The sequence below is a fragment of the Trichechus manatus genome, unplaced genomic scaffold (genome assembly GCF_000243295.1).
Source record: "Trichechus manatus latirostris isolate Lorelei unplaced genomic scaffold, TriManLat1.0 scaffold00037, whole genome shotgun sequence".
Taxonomy (NCBI): domain Eukaryota; kingdom Metazoa; phylum Chordata; class Mammalia; order Sirenia; family Trichechidae; genus Trichechus; species Trichechus manatus.
In genome coordinates, this window is record NW_004443973.1 from 11,253,379 (window position 1) to 11,269,896 (window position 16,518).

Consider the following 16,518-nt stretch of genomic DNA (forward strand, 5'->3'; position numbering starts at 1 on the left):
TGGGGTTGTTAACCAATGTCATAAAACAGTATGTATACTGACTGTTTAATCAGAAACTATTTGTTCTGTAAACCTTCACCTAAAGTACAGTAAAAAAAAATAAAAAGTAGTACTTCTTTACTTTTTCAAAGACAACTCCAGATGACGACCAATTCAAAAAGAGGAAAGGGGATAAACATTCACGCGTTACTCTCTACTGTCGCCTCTTGGCTGACCTAGGGAAAAGAAAAGCCTACAGCCTAGGAAGGTCTGAAATCTCACCTTGGCCTCTAGGAGAGCTCAGAGAACATTTGGTCTTTCATACCATGGAAAGAAATCCTCTCAGTTCAGATGACCCCTAGTAAAACTCAACCCTAAAGCACACGCTGCAATAATTTCTATTTATGGGGCTCCCGGAATGGAAGTTGGGAAACGGCCTTATGGATCGGCCCCAAAGGTTTCGCTAAGTCCCCTGCAGTCCTGTGACCCTGTGATTCTAGGTCAGAAAAGCTTATATAAGTGTTATCAGGACTATTTCTGATGGCAGGAAAAGACCTTACCTCTTTCTCTATTTTCAACAGCTTCTTTACAGCCACCTCTTTGTCCTGTGATATCCATTTGGCTCGATAGACACTCCCAAAACTTCCTCCACCGCAGTTTTCAAAAAACTGCAAGTCATCAAATTTAATTTGCACAAAGGAGGCACCGAGAGACGACATCTCATAATGACAAAGTAGTATACTTCCACAAAATCTGTAGACAGAAAGAAAAACAAAAGTTGAATTACCAATATCGTATTAGAATGAATCCTTGGAATCCCACCTTCAATAATGTATACAATGAATCCTCTGAAACTTCCAGAAAGAACCTTGCTGACTTAGGAGGAAGAAAAGTAAGACTATAAACAAATCAAAATGAAAACACTCACCCTGGCAGCCCGTGCAAAATTCAACAGCAACTTGTCCAGACTTTGAAACGCAGCTGTCCACAGAAAAATGGCTCAGATTTCCCCCCTGACAAAACCTGTAGCGGCACTTCCTGCACATCCGGAGAAGCTCTGCGTAAAGGCTACTGTGTCACCAGGTCTCCTATCACGAAGCCCTGACAAACGGGAAGCACGCTTTCAACAGCAAGCTTGCATAGTTCTTCTGGCATTTGAGGTATGCCATCTCTCCACGCTAGGCTCACTTCACACAAAATATACATAACCTAAGCAACTGAACATCCTGGCACAAAGATGTGCAAACTGAATACACATTCAGTGTTTATAGATTCCAAAAGCAAACTTTCAGCTTCATGATGACAGAAAAGCTAGTCAAGTGTTTTCCAGAAGGGACGCTCTGGGCTGTGTACTGTAGCAGAACTCAATTAAAGAGTAGAAAATTTGCCCTTGATTACAATGTATTAAATCATCCAAAGAACACTGCCAAGAATGTTTTTTTAAAAAATATTATGCTTGTTTCCAGAGGAACAGATTACCCCTCCCAGAGATTATTGCAGTGATGATATTTGCTGTGGTCTAAGCAGTTTTACTATTCTCCAGGTAAATGGTCATTCTTTTAATACTCTGTGCTAGACCATAGATTAGCAGGAAAAAGAAATAAGAACAACAAAAAAAATGGACTAAAGTTTTGCACCTACATAAAAATCTAAAAACTAGTGGATCAGAAAGTGTGTACACATATTCTTGCCAAATTGTAAACCAAAATTTTACCATGAGGGAGCAAAAAGACAAAATCCATACTGGAGAACATTCTACAAAACTGGCCTCAGCTCTTCATAATTGTCAATGTCATGAAAACAGGGAAACTTCTAGCATAAAAGAAACTTAAACATGGTGACTAAATGCAATGGATGATCCCTGACTGGATTCTGGATTGAAAAAACAAAAAAAACAAAAAAACTATAATGGTATTATCGAGATTTTAGGGAAACACTAATTATACATTATATAACATTATTTTATCCATAGTAAAGAATGGTATTTTGGTTATGTAGGAGAATGTCCTTGTTCTTGGGAGATATATATGGAAGTATTAAAGCATGGTTTATCTACAACTTCTACAACTTACTATACTTTAAAATGGTTCAGTGTCCCTTCCAAAAAAAGGGTATTCATGTAGAGAGAGAGAAAGCAAATGTGACAAAATATCAACAACTGAATCTAGGTGAAAGGTATACGGGCATTTTACTATTGTTTCCATTCTTCTGTGAGTTTTGACTTTTCAAAATAAAAAAGGGGGCAGGAGCAGTTTCTACACATATAAACTGACAAAATTCCTCCATAAACAACTCGAGGCTTTGGTGGGTGATATACACAGTCTGGAGTCCTAGGGGCGGCACAGCGGTTAAGAGCTTGGCTGCTAACCAAAAAGTTGGCAGTTCGAATCCACCAGCTGCTTCTTGGAAACCCTATGGGGCAGTTCTACTCTGTCCTACAGGGTCACTATGAGTGGGAATCGACTCAGCGGCAATGGGTTTGGTGTGTTTTTTTTTTTTTTTTTTTAAGTACACAGTCTGCTCAGAGATCTTAATGTGAAGTTGACTAGCAATCCCTTTTTAGGAACTTCAGGTCACCGAAGAACGCTGATTTCTTATGTGATGTCGAACTGAACCCTGCTCTACTCTGGGGAGAAGGCAAGAGAGAGGAAGAGTTGTCTGTTTACCCTCCAAAGTTTAGATAATTTAGATGAAGAGTCTAAACAAAAGCATTGTGCTGTCAAGTTGACTCCTTTAGTATTTTCTTCTGGCATTTACCTCCACATTTATAAATAATGTGCTTATATTGCTATTTCTTGATTTTTTCCAATTTAGATCTTATCTATTAACTTCTCCCTATAGAAGATATGGAGCCCTGGTGGTGCAGAAGTTAAGAACTTGGCTGCTAACCAAAAGGTTGGCAGTTTGAATCTAACAGCCGCTTCTTGGAAACCCAATGGGGCAGTTCTACTCTGTCCCATAGAGTTGCTATGAGTTGGAATCAACTCAACGGCAACAGGTATGGAAGACAAGGATTTATTTTTCATAATCCTCACAGCCTCCAACTGTATTGTAACATTTGGTTAAATCAACATTCAGAGTTTGCAGAAGTCTGGCAAAGTAAACGTTATTCCCAGTAGTGCCATGTAGGATTCAATAACTATATTTCCTTTCTTAGATAACTTTTTGTTTCTTCTAGAGTTATTAATTGCCCTGTTTTTGTCTTTTGCTGTTTGCTCAATTTTTTATACATCTATCGCTTACTTGGGGAGCCCTGATGGCACAGTGGTTAAGTGGCCGGCTGCTAACCAAAAGGTCAGCAGTTCGAATCCACCAGCCACTCCTTGGAAACCCTATGGGGCAGTTCTACTCTGTTCTATAGGGTCATTATGAGTTAGAACCGACTCGACAGCAATAAGTTTTTGGTATTGCTTACTCGGAGCACTGGTGGTGCAGTGGTTAAGAGCCTGGCTGCTAACCAAAAGGTTGGCAATTAGAACCCACCAGTAGCTCCGTGGAAGAAAGATGTGGCAGTTTGTTTCCATAAAGATTACAGCCTTAGAAACTCTATGGGGCAGTTCTACTCTGTTCTATAGGGTTGCTACAAGCCGGAATTGACTTGGTAACAGATCTGGTTTTGGTATCACTTATTCACCACATCACACTCTCCTAAGAAATGTAAAACTCTCAATTCAGCAAAAATTTCAGGTCGTTTTTTTCATTTCTATTTTTTTCTTGGAGACATTCCTGGACCCTTCATCCTGATTCAATCTGGAATGGTTGCTCTCTAGGTCTGACTTGTCCTGGGGCTTCCCTTCGCCATGGTCCTAAGAATTTTCTTCTCCTTTTTCCTCTATAGGACCCCGTTTCTTGGATCTGCTGCCTTCTCTATCTTGGTTTAGGCTCTTGTTTTGGTAGTGTACATCCCACAGCAGCTACCTAGAGCGCACAGATGTAATTTGTTGGAGAATCTGTGTGTCCTAAAATGTCTTAATTGATAGCCTGGCTGGATATGCAATTTTAGGTAGGAATCATTTTCCTCATAATTTTGAAAGTATTACTTCATTGCCTTCTAGTTTCTAATGTGGCAATTGAGCAGTCTGCTGCTACTGTAGTTACTAATCCTTTTTATATTATTGTTTGCTCCCTCTGAAAGCTTTAAGGATCCTCTATTCATTTCTGGAAACCTGACGTTTAACAGTGATATGGTTTGGAGTCTTTTTCAGTCATTGGAGGATACTTAGTGTCCTTACAGATTGTAATACATGTCCTTTAATGCCGGGAATTTTTCTTGTGTTTTTTCTTCATCACTTATAGCTGCTACCTTTACTTCACGTCTTCTCACTCCTCATACACGTGGAGCAACTTGCAGTTGCTAATATATAAGCCGTCTTCTCTCATATCTCCATACCTTTGCACAGGCTAGTGTCTGCACTGAATGTCTTTCTCTGCCCAGCACACTCTTGTCCCCAACTACCTCCTTTGAGCCTCATAAACAGAGTTAAATGCTCCTCGCTCTGTGCCATGGCACCTTTCTTTACCCACTCATTTACCCCACTTAATTCCCACTAGACCATAATTTCCTAAAGGCAAAACCTATTTCTATTTAAAACTGGATATCTTCAGCACCTAGCACACAGCTAGGCACATACGTATGTACCTTTCATGTTCAAAAATATTTGTTGAAGGAATGAATGAATGAATTCATAACAAACTAGTTTCTGGCTGTTCTTCCATCGTAAATTTTGCAGCTGGAAAGGTATCAACTGGAGTAAGTAAAACCTGAGACCTGTAGTTTTTGCAAGTGCCTCTAGAGGATTCTGAAGCAAAGTCTGGAAAACGCTGCCTAGGCTTCTTAGGAGACTGAGGAAAGTATGTCTCCGGCCTCCAGGATCGGGTCCTTCTGAGTTTGTCATATTTCAAACTTCCTGACTGCCTGTGTTTCCACAATGAGGACTGAAATTCATATTCGACTGATTCATATTCAGCTCTTTTTACATGCAACAGAGCCCCTTAGTGTGCACTGGACACAGGTAACCGAAAAGAAAGGGAGGAAGAAATTCTTTCCAAACCAAACCATGACACTGATTTAAAAATAGCACAGTGTGTGCATTCTGTGCAATCCTATATGGTAATCAATCCTAAAGAAATCAACTTGTTATGATTAATGCCAAGGTTTAGATCAATATGAATCAATCTAATTCCTTCTGGTTCGGACTAAGCCCAAAGAATACGGATGAACTGAGATAGGATCAGTCACATTTGAAAGTGGCCTAAGGGTGCCAGAGGAAGGCTAACCTCTGAGGAGCCGGGTTCTCCAGGATCCTAACATGAAGCAACTAGTCACATTCTTCTTAGAATTACTCTTATTCACTTTGTCATACAACCTGCCATTTGGGAACTGCCTATGTATGAATGCAACTATGCAATTACTTGAATGTGTTACTGAGATCATAAAAAATTATGTCTCATCTGATTACTGAAGAGACTAACAATTCTAGGGTATAGGAGTATAGGTTTTAACTCCAGTGAGCATGGCAAAGCATCATGGTCTTAGCTGAAAAACATGAGTGAGATTACCATTCCTAAATATATGAATATTAGACTACATACATATTTTCCCTTGAGTATGCTCTTCTTTAATTTAAAATCATTATTCTAAGAGAATCAACTTATGGACAGAAGAATAGGATTTCTGAGTTGCTGGTTAATCATACTTAGAGCATCTTGGGGAAAACTGCTATCTGATCAAATTATGTTCTAACTTTCAGATATGTTCTCCAGTAAATATACCAGAACTGAATAATAAAAGTGATCTATATAAATTTATTTATAGAGTATACCCAATCAAATGATGTTTTTATCTCATCATGGTAAAAGAATTGCTTTTACACAAGAAAGGCAATTTTTCCCCATGCAAAAATTTTCAGTCCTAACTTTATAGCATCCTAACTTTATGTTTCATGAATTCTCAAAGCTGTTTTAAATGTTAAGGTTTATCACACTATACGGTAGGTTAGAGCAAGTGTATTAAGAAAAAAAAAACATAATTCGCTGTCACAACTCTGAAAATGTTATAAATCACTAATTTGGTAGTTGAATCCAATCATTTGAGTGTTTGAATAGTAAGACAAATTTTCTTTAAATTTTAAAAAATTAACTTATAGTAAGGAAAAAAAAAGGACTTAGTTTCTCTATTCACAGATCTTCTATTTTGTCTCTTGATTTTTCAGATCAGTGTTGACCTCAAATAAGTCATTCTTCTTCCCCCACCCCCTACTTTTGCCCTGAATTAAAAACAAAATAAAAAGGAACCCCCTAAAATTCTAGCATTAAAAAGCAAGGTCTCAGAATTAGAGAGATGTGAGTTCAAACTCTGTCTCCACCTCTCAGTAACACTGAACCCATCACTTTATCTTTCTGACCCTCAGTTTCTTCATCTGAAAATATATATAATAGCACTGACTTTGCACAGTTGTCATCAGGATACGAGCTGACATGAAAAGCACCAATCATAGAGTCTGGCACATATTAAACACTAAATAAACAGTAGCTATAGTGAGAGAAGATAATCAAACTCTGTGTAGACTAATTTTGTCACTTTAGAATAAAGGAATCAGTGAAACCAAGAATTCTGGAATATTTGAAGAAATTATCCAACCACTGCGGAAAAAACTTTTGTTTTCTTAACTTCACATAAATCAAAATAAAAGTCAGAAGTCTGTAGGACTTAGCTCAATTCTCCTGTTCATTTCTCCCCCCCCTTTGTTTTTTCAGCAGTGGAACTCAGACTTTTGCTCTTCCTACCTTTGTTCAAGGTCCAGTTTTAGAGTCTAGAGTCGTTTACTGACTGATACCAGACAGTCATCATGTTCAGAAACTACCTCTAGGTTTCCATGTTTCATCAAAAAGATTTTCACTAATAAGATTACCATAATCTGAAGACTATAGCATCTCCAAACCCAACAGAAAAATTTACATCTCTTCCATCCTGTTACCAAATGTCTTAAAATTGACAGCCCAGAAGCTACCAACTTTGCAGTATTATTTGGATTCTTTAATAAACCTAACTTTCAGATAACAGATATTTCAACAGAGCAGCAGCATGGTTCAGGGGAAACACCCTAGCTGGACAAATTTGGTAGCAAATCCCAAACTCTAGCTGTTTGACCTTGGTGATGGTACTCAGCCTCTATAACCTGTTTCCTCACTGGCAATAATACCTACTCTGCATTGTTCTAAAGTGGAAAGTATTGTGGAAGGTGCCTTGCCTAGGGTTCAGCACACAGTATACACTCAATAAATGGGAACTGTTGCTGTCTAATTATTTTCATGGAGTCCCTGGGTAGTACAACAGGTTAATGCTCTCCACTATTAACCAAAAGGTTAGAGGTTCGAGTCCACTTGGAGGCACTTCAGAAGAAAGGGATCTACTCCCAAAAAATCAGCCACTGAAAATGCTACAGAGCACAGTTATACTGTGACACATACGGGGTTGCCATCAGTCAGAATCAATTCGACAGCAGCTGGTTAACTGGTAAATTATTACAGTAAGTCTTGATATCATATTTAGCCATCTACTCTTCAGTCTTTATAGTCAGTATGCTTTCCTCCCCCCATTTTTAGAATTGTTTATATCTTCATTAATTTTGCAGATCAACTATTAAAGATAAATGTACTAATAATCCCTAAATTCTTTTCATCTGTGTTTCTTTTTGTTTTTTGTCATTTTTGCCTTATCTTATCTGTATTTTTAATTTTTTTCTTTTAAACATTTTTTCATAAAAAGAATATTTAAATTGTTAAGACAATGCTGGCTGCACTTTTTAGATTCTCGGGTTTCTAGGACTATTTATTCAATTATAGCACTCACTTTGGTGGCCACTGTCTTCTTTCCAGATTTTACTACTGCATGACGAATGGGCACCTAGCTAAAGAAACTGAAACCTGCTTCATTAAATACCTAGATATCATTTTTGTTTTAAGTTAAATTTATTTTATAAATTGATTCTGAACTTTACTAGAAAATAAGACTTTGGGCTTTTTTCCTGAAATTTTCTTTTAAGTTTGTATGGACCTGTTATTTCTGAATTCAAATCCTTCCTCTTTTTCTCTCCGATTTACACTTTTTCTCTTCACAGAAGTAGACAGTACAAATTTATTTTTGATGCAATATAGGAAGGAAAACTAATTTGCTTTGTTTTATCATGATCTGAACACACACACACGTTTTAGAGAATAGCCCTCAGCTCTCAACTAATTTCGTTGCCAACCTTGCTGCTCTAATATTTATTTATGCTACTATTATTTCAGCCTCCTTAACATAGGTCAGTGAATAAACTAATAAAAATGTGCTTTATCATCATGTGTATTACAGCAATACCACTTGGATCATGGTTCTGCAATTATTTTTTTTCCTGAGAGTCTTGCCTTCAAAAAATGAGGAAAGTTCTGGTTTGGTGTAATCTGTCCATAACACAAGGTCTAAGATTCAAAAATTTCTATTTCTGAACAGACTGTTGTTCTATTGTTTATGTTTGTTTGTTTTTAATCACTAAAAATGGTAAGAGCTGACTAGGTGTTATGGACTGAACTGTGTCCCCTCAAAGCATGTGTTGTAAATCCTAACTTCTATGCCTGCAGTTACAATCCCACTTGGGAATGGGCTGTCTTTGTTATGTTAATCAGGCAGGATTAGTGCGTGGTGTGTCTTGAGTCAATCTCTTTTGAGATATAAAAGAGATTACACAAGCAAGCAAGCAAGCAGAGATGGGGGAAGACTAATGCCAAGCCACATGGAGATCTCCAAGGAACCAGGAAATAGAAGCTGAAGAGACAAGGACCTTCCTCCAGAGCTGACAGAAAGAGAAGGCCTTCCCCTAGAGCTGGCACCCTTGATCCAGACTTCTAGCCTCCTAAACTGTAAAAAAATAAATTTGTTTGTTAAAGCCATCCACTTGTGATATTTCCGATATAGCAGCACTAGATAACTAAGACACTAGGTATGAGAATAGAACTAACTAGTACTGTGTCGCCTATAAATAATTCTTTCTCTCCTCCAAGACTACCACCAGAGAACAGTCAATCTTGTAAAGAACAGGTTGGGCACAACGAATAAGACTTCTTTATGCTGGATAGCTAAGAGAAGCAAATTTTAAGTTTAAAAACAGAACAAATATTTTCTTTTTTTTTTTTTTTTTTTTCCTATTTCTGTGCTTTACATACAGGTAATATAACTCTCCAGTCAGAGTAAAATAAAAATGAACTAGTTAATATACCATGGACTGCCAGAAGAATGAAAAAATCTGTCCTGGAAGAAGTCAAGTCAGAATGCTCCTTAGAAGCGAAGATGGCAAGACTTTGTCTCACTTACTTTGGACGTGTTATTAGTAGGAAGCAGTCCCTGGGGAAGAACATTATAGCTGGTAAAGTAGAGGGTCATTGAAAAAGAGGAAGACCCTCAATGTGATGGATTGACACAGTGGCTGCAACAATGGGCTTAAGGATAACGATTGTGAGGATGGAGCAGGACCAGGAACGTTTCGTCCTGTTGTACACAGGGTCACTATGTGTCAGAACCAACATGATGGCACTTAACAACAACAGTTAACTGAAACAGTCTTACTGTACTTTAATACTTCAAATAATGAAAACAGACTTTTTCCAATGCCAGAAGTGTTGTTACCAGAGGTAAAATATAGGAGGGACAGAAATGTGGTGGGTAGTGGCACTTATACCACAGAAATGCTGTTGAGGAAATGTGTCTACGCTCACATAGAAGCCCAAGTAGAAAACGTGAAGTAGGTACAACCTATGTCATGGTTCACTGCAGGGGTTTTTGTGTTGAATAACTGGAGGCATGTTGGGTTATGTTCAATGACTAGAGGCATGAAGGAAGAGAATCAGGCCAGAGTTTGAATAAAGCAGGAAATGCTGAGAAGGCAGATTTCTGTGGGTTGGCTAGAAGAAAAATTCACAGGTATATGGGGAGTGGAATCCCTGGGTGGTGCAAACGGTTAATGCGCTCTTGACTGCTAAATGAAAGGTTGGAGGTTCGAGTCCACCCAGAGGCATCTCTGAAGAAAGGCCTGGCAATCTGCTTCTGAAAAACCAGCCCTTGGAAATCCTATGGAGCACAGTTCTGCTCTGACACATATGAGGTTGCCATGAGTCAGAAGTGACAGCAACTGGTTTACTGGTTATATAGGGACGAACATGGGAAGACACAGTTGCTTGTAAGCTAACAAGGTTTATTTCAGCCAGCCAGTCTCCTACCCATCCCGAGGTCCTACACTACTCAACTCTTGTTTCTAGCCCTGCCAAAACTGGCTGGGAAGGTGACTCATATTCCATATTTCCATTTTACAACTCTCCCCCTCTCACTCTCAAAGAGCCGTCTTCATCTTGAAAACCACAGTATAACCACTGCAATAAAAAGTCTTTGGATTATGATCTAGATTACCTATTCTTTTCTCAGTAAAATGGAATTGCATTACCTCTGCAGTGGGCAGGGCTGCAGTACTTAATGATGCAGTACCATTTATCAGAACCAATCCTACATTCCTCAAACGTGTGTATTCCCATACCTGGAGTACACAGCAATGTGCAAAAGATGTATGAATAAACACATAGCCTCCAGTATCAATTTTACTTTAAGATTTGGGGGAATAAATATATTTAATGTCTGTCTGTACTGGCTTGTTCAATAAAGTAAAATAATACAGGAATTTTTAAGATAAAAAATAAGACTGTAAAGAGAGTTCTTGCTTGCAGTGCGGGTACTGATAGTTATATTTACAAATACCTGAAGGAACACATTCATCCTTCCCCACAATAGAGTACTTTTGGTAGGAAAGTTTAAAAAGCAAATATTTACTCCATGACCTTTAGATCCTGGTAGAACATAGAGGGCAGTGATTCTTTCCTTCGCCTTTTGGTTTTCCTATATGGAAGACCAGACATGAATCCAGAAAGAATGGTGTTGGGCCCTGAAGACAAGCTGTGCTCAAAATCAGCTCTAAGAATCGTTCTAAGTAGTTTCACCCATTCATACAACCTCCATATTCTTCAAATAGATATTTAAATGCATTTATTTTCAGATCCTCCCCCAAGAACATTACAAAGCTGTATATAAACACTGAGGTGCACAGAGCCACTTTAGAAACCCTTGTAACTCAAAGCAGGAGAGTTTAAATATGAAAAGCTCTCACCTCCTACATACACACATAAGTATGATCTGGGCGTACAGCAGGCTACCAAGAGCAAGCCCTAGCTGGGTACAGGTGGGACAAGCATCTTTCTCTGTGTATAATGTGAGAAATGTAGAAAAGCAGCCTTCTCTACCACTCAGTTATGGTGGCTGAAGTTCCAGGCAGTAGTTCAAACATTTCCATGTGATGTCTCATATGTTCATCTTATAAAGCAGCTTTTACTGTCCCCAATTCACACGTGAGGAAACTGAGGATCAAGGGTGTGAAAGTTACGTAATATACAAGTGGTATAACTAGGATTCAAACTCAGGTCTGACTCCAAAGTTATAATCATTTTTTCTACCATATCATATCTGTCTTTTTCCACTATATCATTCTGCCTCTTTCTTCTAATTTGGCTCTTTCCCCCCTTTAAGTGAACTCTTTCTTATTACAGTAATTACTAGATTGCTTACCATCCACCTAAATTCAATGAGGCTTTAATTTCCTATTAGCAATTGTGATGCTGGGGTTAGGGTGTGAAATGTATGGCTGCTTTGTTCCCACAGAATCTTCTACTGTATAGGGATTATTTAACTTTTAGGGCATGCTTCTGCTGTGCATAGAAGTGTTCCACACAAAAGCACCCATGTATCAGTCAAACCAATCTAAGCGCTAGCATTTACAGCTCTCTTCCCTTAACAGGTACAGTTTTCTGGCCACAGCTGGAACTCTGCTTATTTGTGTGCAGTGGGGCAAGGTTAATAGCCACAATACAAGTAGCCTAAATCTTCCCTGCGGTAAGACCAAAAGGTGCCTTAGCTGTTCCTATTACATTTAGACAGACAAGACACCGTCCTTGTCAATCTGTCCTGTGTGAAATAAAATGGAAAACAAATGATCCAAGTAGATTTTTATTTCCTACATCTCAGGATACAGATATAAAGATATCTTATTGCAAGAAGTACTGTATCACCACATGCACGGTTTTCTTGTCTGGGAAAAAAAAAATTGATTCTCTCCTTCGTTTCTCTGATCTATCAATTTCCAGAATCAACTGTCCATTTGCTCCTTCACCTCACACTAATAGCTTCACTTTATGTCTGACCTCTTTTCAAGAAACGTCACTGTAATTTCTTGAGTGTTTTCTCTGATAACTGGATTATTTACTCCATGCCCCCCATAAATTCAGTTTACAATTTTGTACCCCTATCAAAGTCAGTTTTACCTCTCATTCCAGATAGGCACTCAGCCAACGTATTACCAATAACACTTACTCTTGTGCTAACTTAAAATACACAGTGCAACTTGCCAAGTTTCCGTATTTGGCAAGAAGGTCCCTTAGTTCCCAAGATCTTTGACCATCCATTTTTAGACCCAAATTCTTAATATTTGAATATTACTCTCTCTCTTTGTAATATGACTTAAATGTTCCCTAAAAGAATAAGAAAAAGAGATCAACCATCTATTTGCTTTCCCGGACAAGAAAAAAAATGTCCTTGTCATTGCAATATGGGCACTTATCTGGAAGTATTACTGCTACAACTTTGGATTTAAACAGTATTTTCCAGTTTAAAAAAAAAAAACTCCCAAAATAATCCCAAAAAGCTATATAGTAGGAATTAGATTGTGAAGTATTAAAATAAACCGTACACACTGCTCCAAAAGACCATTTTTCTTTATCTTAATTCTGTTTCCAAACAAACTAAATTCATATTCACTTACAATCTCCCAAATCTCTCACTACTGTAGCAGGAATTTAAACAAAAGCTCTACAAATGACTAAAACCGTAATTTAAATGCCACTATCGCGTATATTTTTTAAAATTAAAAAACAGCAAGAAATTTCATTGTAGAGATGATCCTACTACAAAGACGACATTAACTGGCCTTGAATCACTTGTCTAATCTTGTCTTAAAATATGTTGTAGGTTTGGATCCACTGATTTCTGGCTGTTCACTTTAATTAATGTCAGCAAAGCCAGAAAGCTCTCCTACAACAGCTCTAGGGTTAACACAGAAGTCTACTTTAACAATATTAACTCAGATATCCTCGAATTAATTCTTAATTCTGTAAAACGATTCTAATACACCATTATTACGAGTTGCAATACCGTTGGAATCGGCCACTAAATTGTGTTGCTTTCATTATTAAAGAAACTAAAAAAAGAATAGTAACTAAGTTCCCCATAACAGTGCTTATGCGAGATTTCAAGGCGCATCAGAAACGCATCTTCGGCAATCTAATAACAGCATCCCATTTTTCAGGCAATTCAATCTCATCTAGACAGTTTTAAAGTTTTTACAAAAGCTGTCACGAGCGAGCGAGGCGTGGCGGCAGCCTCAACATTCGTCTCTGGGCCTGCTGCAGGTCTCAGAGTGCACGAAACCGAGGCCGCCAAAGGGTCAGTCAAGGGGACCCCCTCCGCTCTCCTGGAACTAAAGGGGGGGAAGCTCGAGAGTGCGGGCGGTCGCGAGCCCCAAGCTGCTCAAGGATGCCGCAGGAAGGGCAGGGAGCCATCGCCTTCGGTGGGAAATACCGCTCTGGGCCGAGTCCCGTAGACAGAAGTTAGGCGTCTCTCTTCGCATGCACATACCTCTGATGGGAAATACTCTGCATCCTGCCCTGATTTGAGAGGCTCGCGTTTCGCCCCCTGCGAAGCCGGCGGTACCGCGCTGCCCGCCCCGGGGTCGAGGGCTCGGCCGGCCAGGCCCCGTGTCCTGCGATGGGAAGCGAGGCCCGGGAGGAGGAGCGGCGCGACCGAGGCGGCGCCCCACGACCGCGCCACACGCCAAGGGCCGAGAAAGCCTGAGACGCTCGGGACTGCGTCCTGCTCTTCCGGCGCCAACTTCTCCGTCGGTCGGGCCCGAACTTCGCCGAGCTGCACTTGGTCGCGCAGCTGTTGAGGTCCAGCGCCGAACTCCGCGAAAGCCGGTAATACTCACTCTAGCCGCCACCGCCTGGATGTGTCCCGGCCCGGCAAGGGGTACCCAGTGGGGCGCCCCTAGGCCCGCTAGACTCCGGCCCCTACAGGGCCTTGGTCCCGAGACGATGGGGCAACTGGAGAGCGCGGCCGACCTCCCTCCCTCCCTCCCCTCCGCGGCCTCCAGCCTGGCCCTTACCTGGCTCCCGGACGCGGGGCGAACAGCAGCCGGGGGCGTGGAAGCCCCGCGCACAGCGAGGGCGACAGCGAAGGCGGCAGAGAGCTGGGAGGACGGCGGCCCGCGCGGCTCCCACGCTTCCGCCCGAGTCAGGAGTTGAACATTCCGCCTCTCCGCCCGGCGCCAATGAGGAGGACAGTCACAGCAACAGCACCACCTACCTCCGACCGCGGAACCGCGGAGCTTCTCTGCTCTCCCCTGGCACGCCCGGCGGCCGCTCAGACGCGCCAGCGAGCAGGCCGCGGGGAAGGCACTCCGGCCTCCGGGGCTTCCATCCCCGATGGCTGCGATCCACTCAGGAACCACTGAGGCCGGCCGCGCGCCTCCCGGGGGTCTCTGAGAGATACATGCCTGCCCTCAAACGGCACGTGCCCTATCGTTGGGAGAACGGGGGGGGGGGGGGGCGCAGAGTAACCTCTTCGCCTCTTTTTACCTTAACGTCTTTTTGGTAGTAACACTACGTATTCCGTCAAGTCAGTCCTCATCAATAATTACTGTGAAGATAGGCAGTAGGAGTACAAAGAGATAGGAGACTAGTTACTGCCCTACAGGAGTTAAATTGGGAAGGGGATAGACATATAAAGATATTTTTGAGGAGACAGGGCTGAAGGTTGCTTCAGTGGAACCAAAGGTACGTACCTTCTGGAATCTTGAGGAGGGATCATGGTCTGCTGCCCTGGTTGCTGGCTTCAACAGAGCGGAATTCAGATGAGGAAACTAGAATCCATTCCAGATGTGGGCAAAAGGTGGAAATGGGCATTGGGAAGAAAAATGACTGTTGATTGGGGAGGATAGTTCCGTGGAGCAAAGTGTGAAGTGAGGTTAAAGGTATAGGTCACGTTATTCTGGGTTTTGAATTTGAATTTTACTCTCTGGTTACAGGGGAACAGCAGAAAGTTAGAATCAAGAGAGTAAAGTTTTTGTCTTGATGGTGGCTTAATCACTGGTGGCACAGTGATTAAGAGCTTGGCTCCTAACAAAAAGGTCGGCAGTTCAAATCCACCAGACCCTCCTTGGAAACCCTATGGGGCAGTCCTGCTCTGTCCTATGGGGTCGCTATGAGTTGGAGTCGACTCGACAGCAATGGGTTGGGTTAGTCCCACAATGGTTGTAGGGTGGGTTGCTAGCGCACAACTGGGAAGCAGGATGAGTGATAGATATTTTCACGTCCTTTTATAGGATTATGAGGGCCTGGGTTAGAGTGTACAAAGTGGAATTAGAAAAGAAGAAACGGAGTTGAGAGACATTTTTCAGGAAGAAGCCACTGAAATTGGTGACCCAATAGATGTGGAAGCCAAGAAGAGCCAGAGATGATGCCAAGATCAAAACTGCGTGACTGGAAGAATGATGGTGTCATTGACAGAAATAGTGATGTGTGGAGGGGAAGCTGGCTGGCTTCTTGTTGAGTTTGAGGTCATGGGAGGAAAACAGGTAAAGATGCAGCAGTTGAAATATGAAACTGAAATTCAGAAAAGAGGGCAGGTGGGAAATACAAAATTTGCAAGTCATCATATAGGTTAAAGATTTGGAAGTGAAGGGATTGGTAAATACAGGTTAAAAAATAACTTTCTAGTCTATTATTCAGATTAATTATTGAATTTTCTCTTTGATAAGGACTAGTAATTTCAGCATTAATAATTTCTATTTTCACAACTAAGAAATGAGGATTCATGAAAACTGTCATACAGAAAAAGAATTCCTGATACAAGTAATCAAATAATTCTTAAAAACCATCTAGCTATCAAAGGGAAAACTAAAGCTCTTTAGAAGAGACCCAGATATAAGGAAACTCCAGTCATTTTATCTCACCTTCAAGGACACTTTATTGTGACAGAAAAGACACTAGACTGGAAGTCAAGGAAGGTTTTGGTCTTAGTCCTGCCACTTAACAGCTGGAAGTCTGTGCTGGACAGGCCTCAGTTTCCTTATCTGCAAAATAAGAGGCTTAATTAGATAAAAGCTACAGTTGCCAGCTTTAAAACTATATATGTATTGCTTTAAGTTTGGCCTGAATGCCTTAAGAGTCTTAATGTTTCTTAGCCACATTCCCCTTCCTTCCTGTCCATTTCTCCTTCCTTCTATTTTCCCCACATTATTAGGCTAAAAGAACAACCAGCAGGAACAATAAACACTATAGAGTAGTCTCACAAACATGTTTAAAGGATAATCTGGTAGGCATTCTCAGGTCTTACTAATTAGATTGCAAATT

At 40.7% G+C, this 16,518-nt stretch overlaps 1 protein-coding gene across 3 annotated transcripts in view; it reads right to left on the reverse strand.

Moving 5' to 3' along the window:
- Positions 1-14,450, reverse strand: part of MAP3K20 (mitogen-activated protein kinase kinase kinase 20) — a 224,619-nt gene extending 210,169 nt beyond the window's left edge. The window contains exons 1-2 of one of the 3 annotated variants that reach the window (XM_004375500.1): positions 14,271-14,423; positions 540-732 (exon numbers count right to left, since the gene is read on the reverse strand). In XM_004375500.1, coding sequence (XP_004375557.1) covers positions 540-698 — 159 coding nt within the window. In that variant the 5' untranslated portion in view covers positions 699-732; positions 14,271-14,423. Of the gene's footprint in view, positions 1-539; positions 733-13,744; positions 13,776-14,270 lie in introns of those variants that run through there. The other 2 variants (XM_023730563.1, XM_004375501.2) reach the window with 2 other exon arrangements.
- Positions 14,451-16,518: the final 2,068 nt, after the last annotated feature.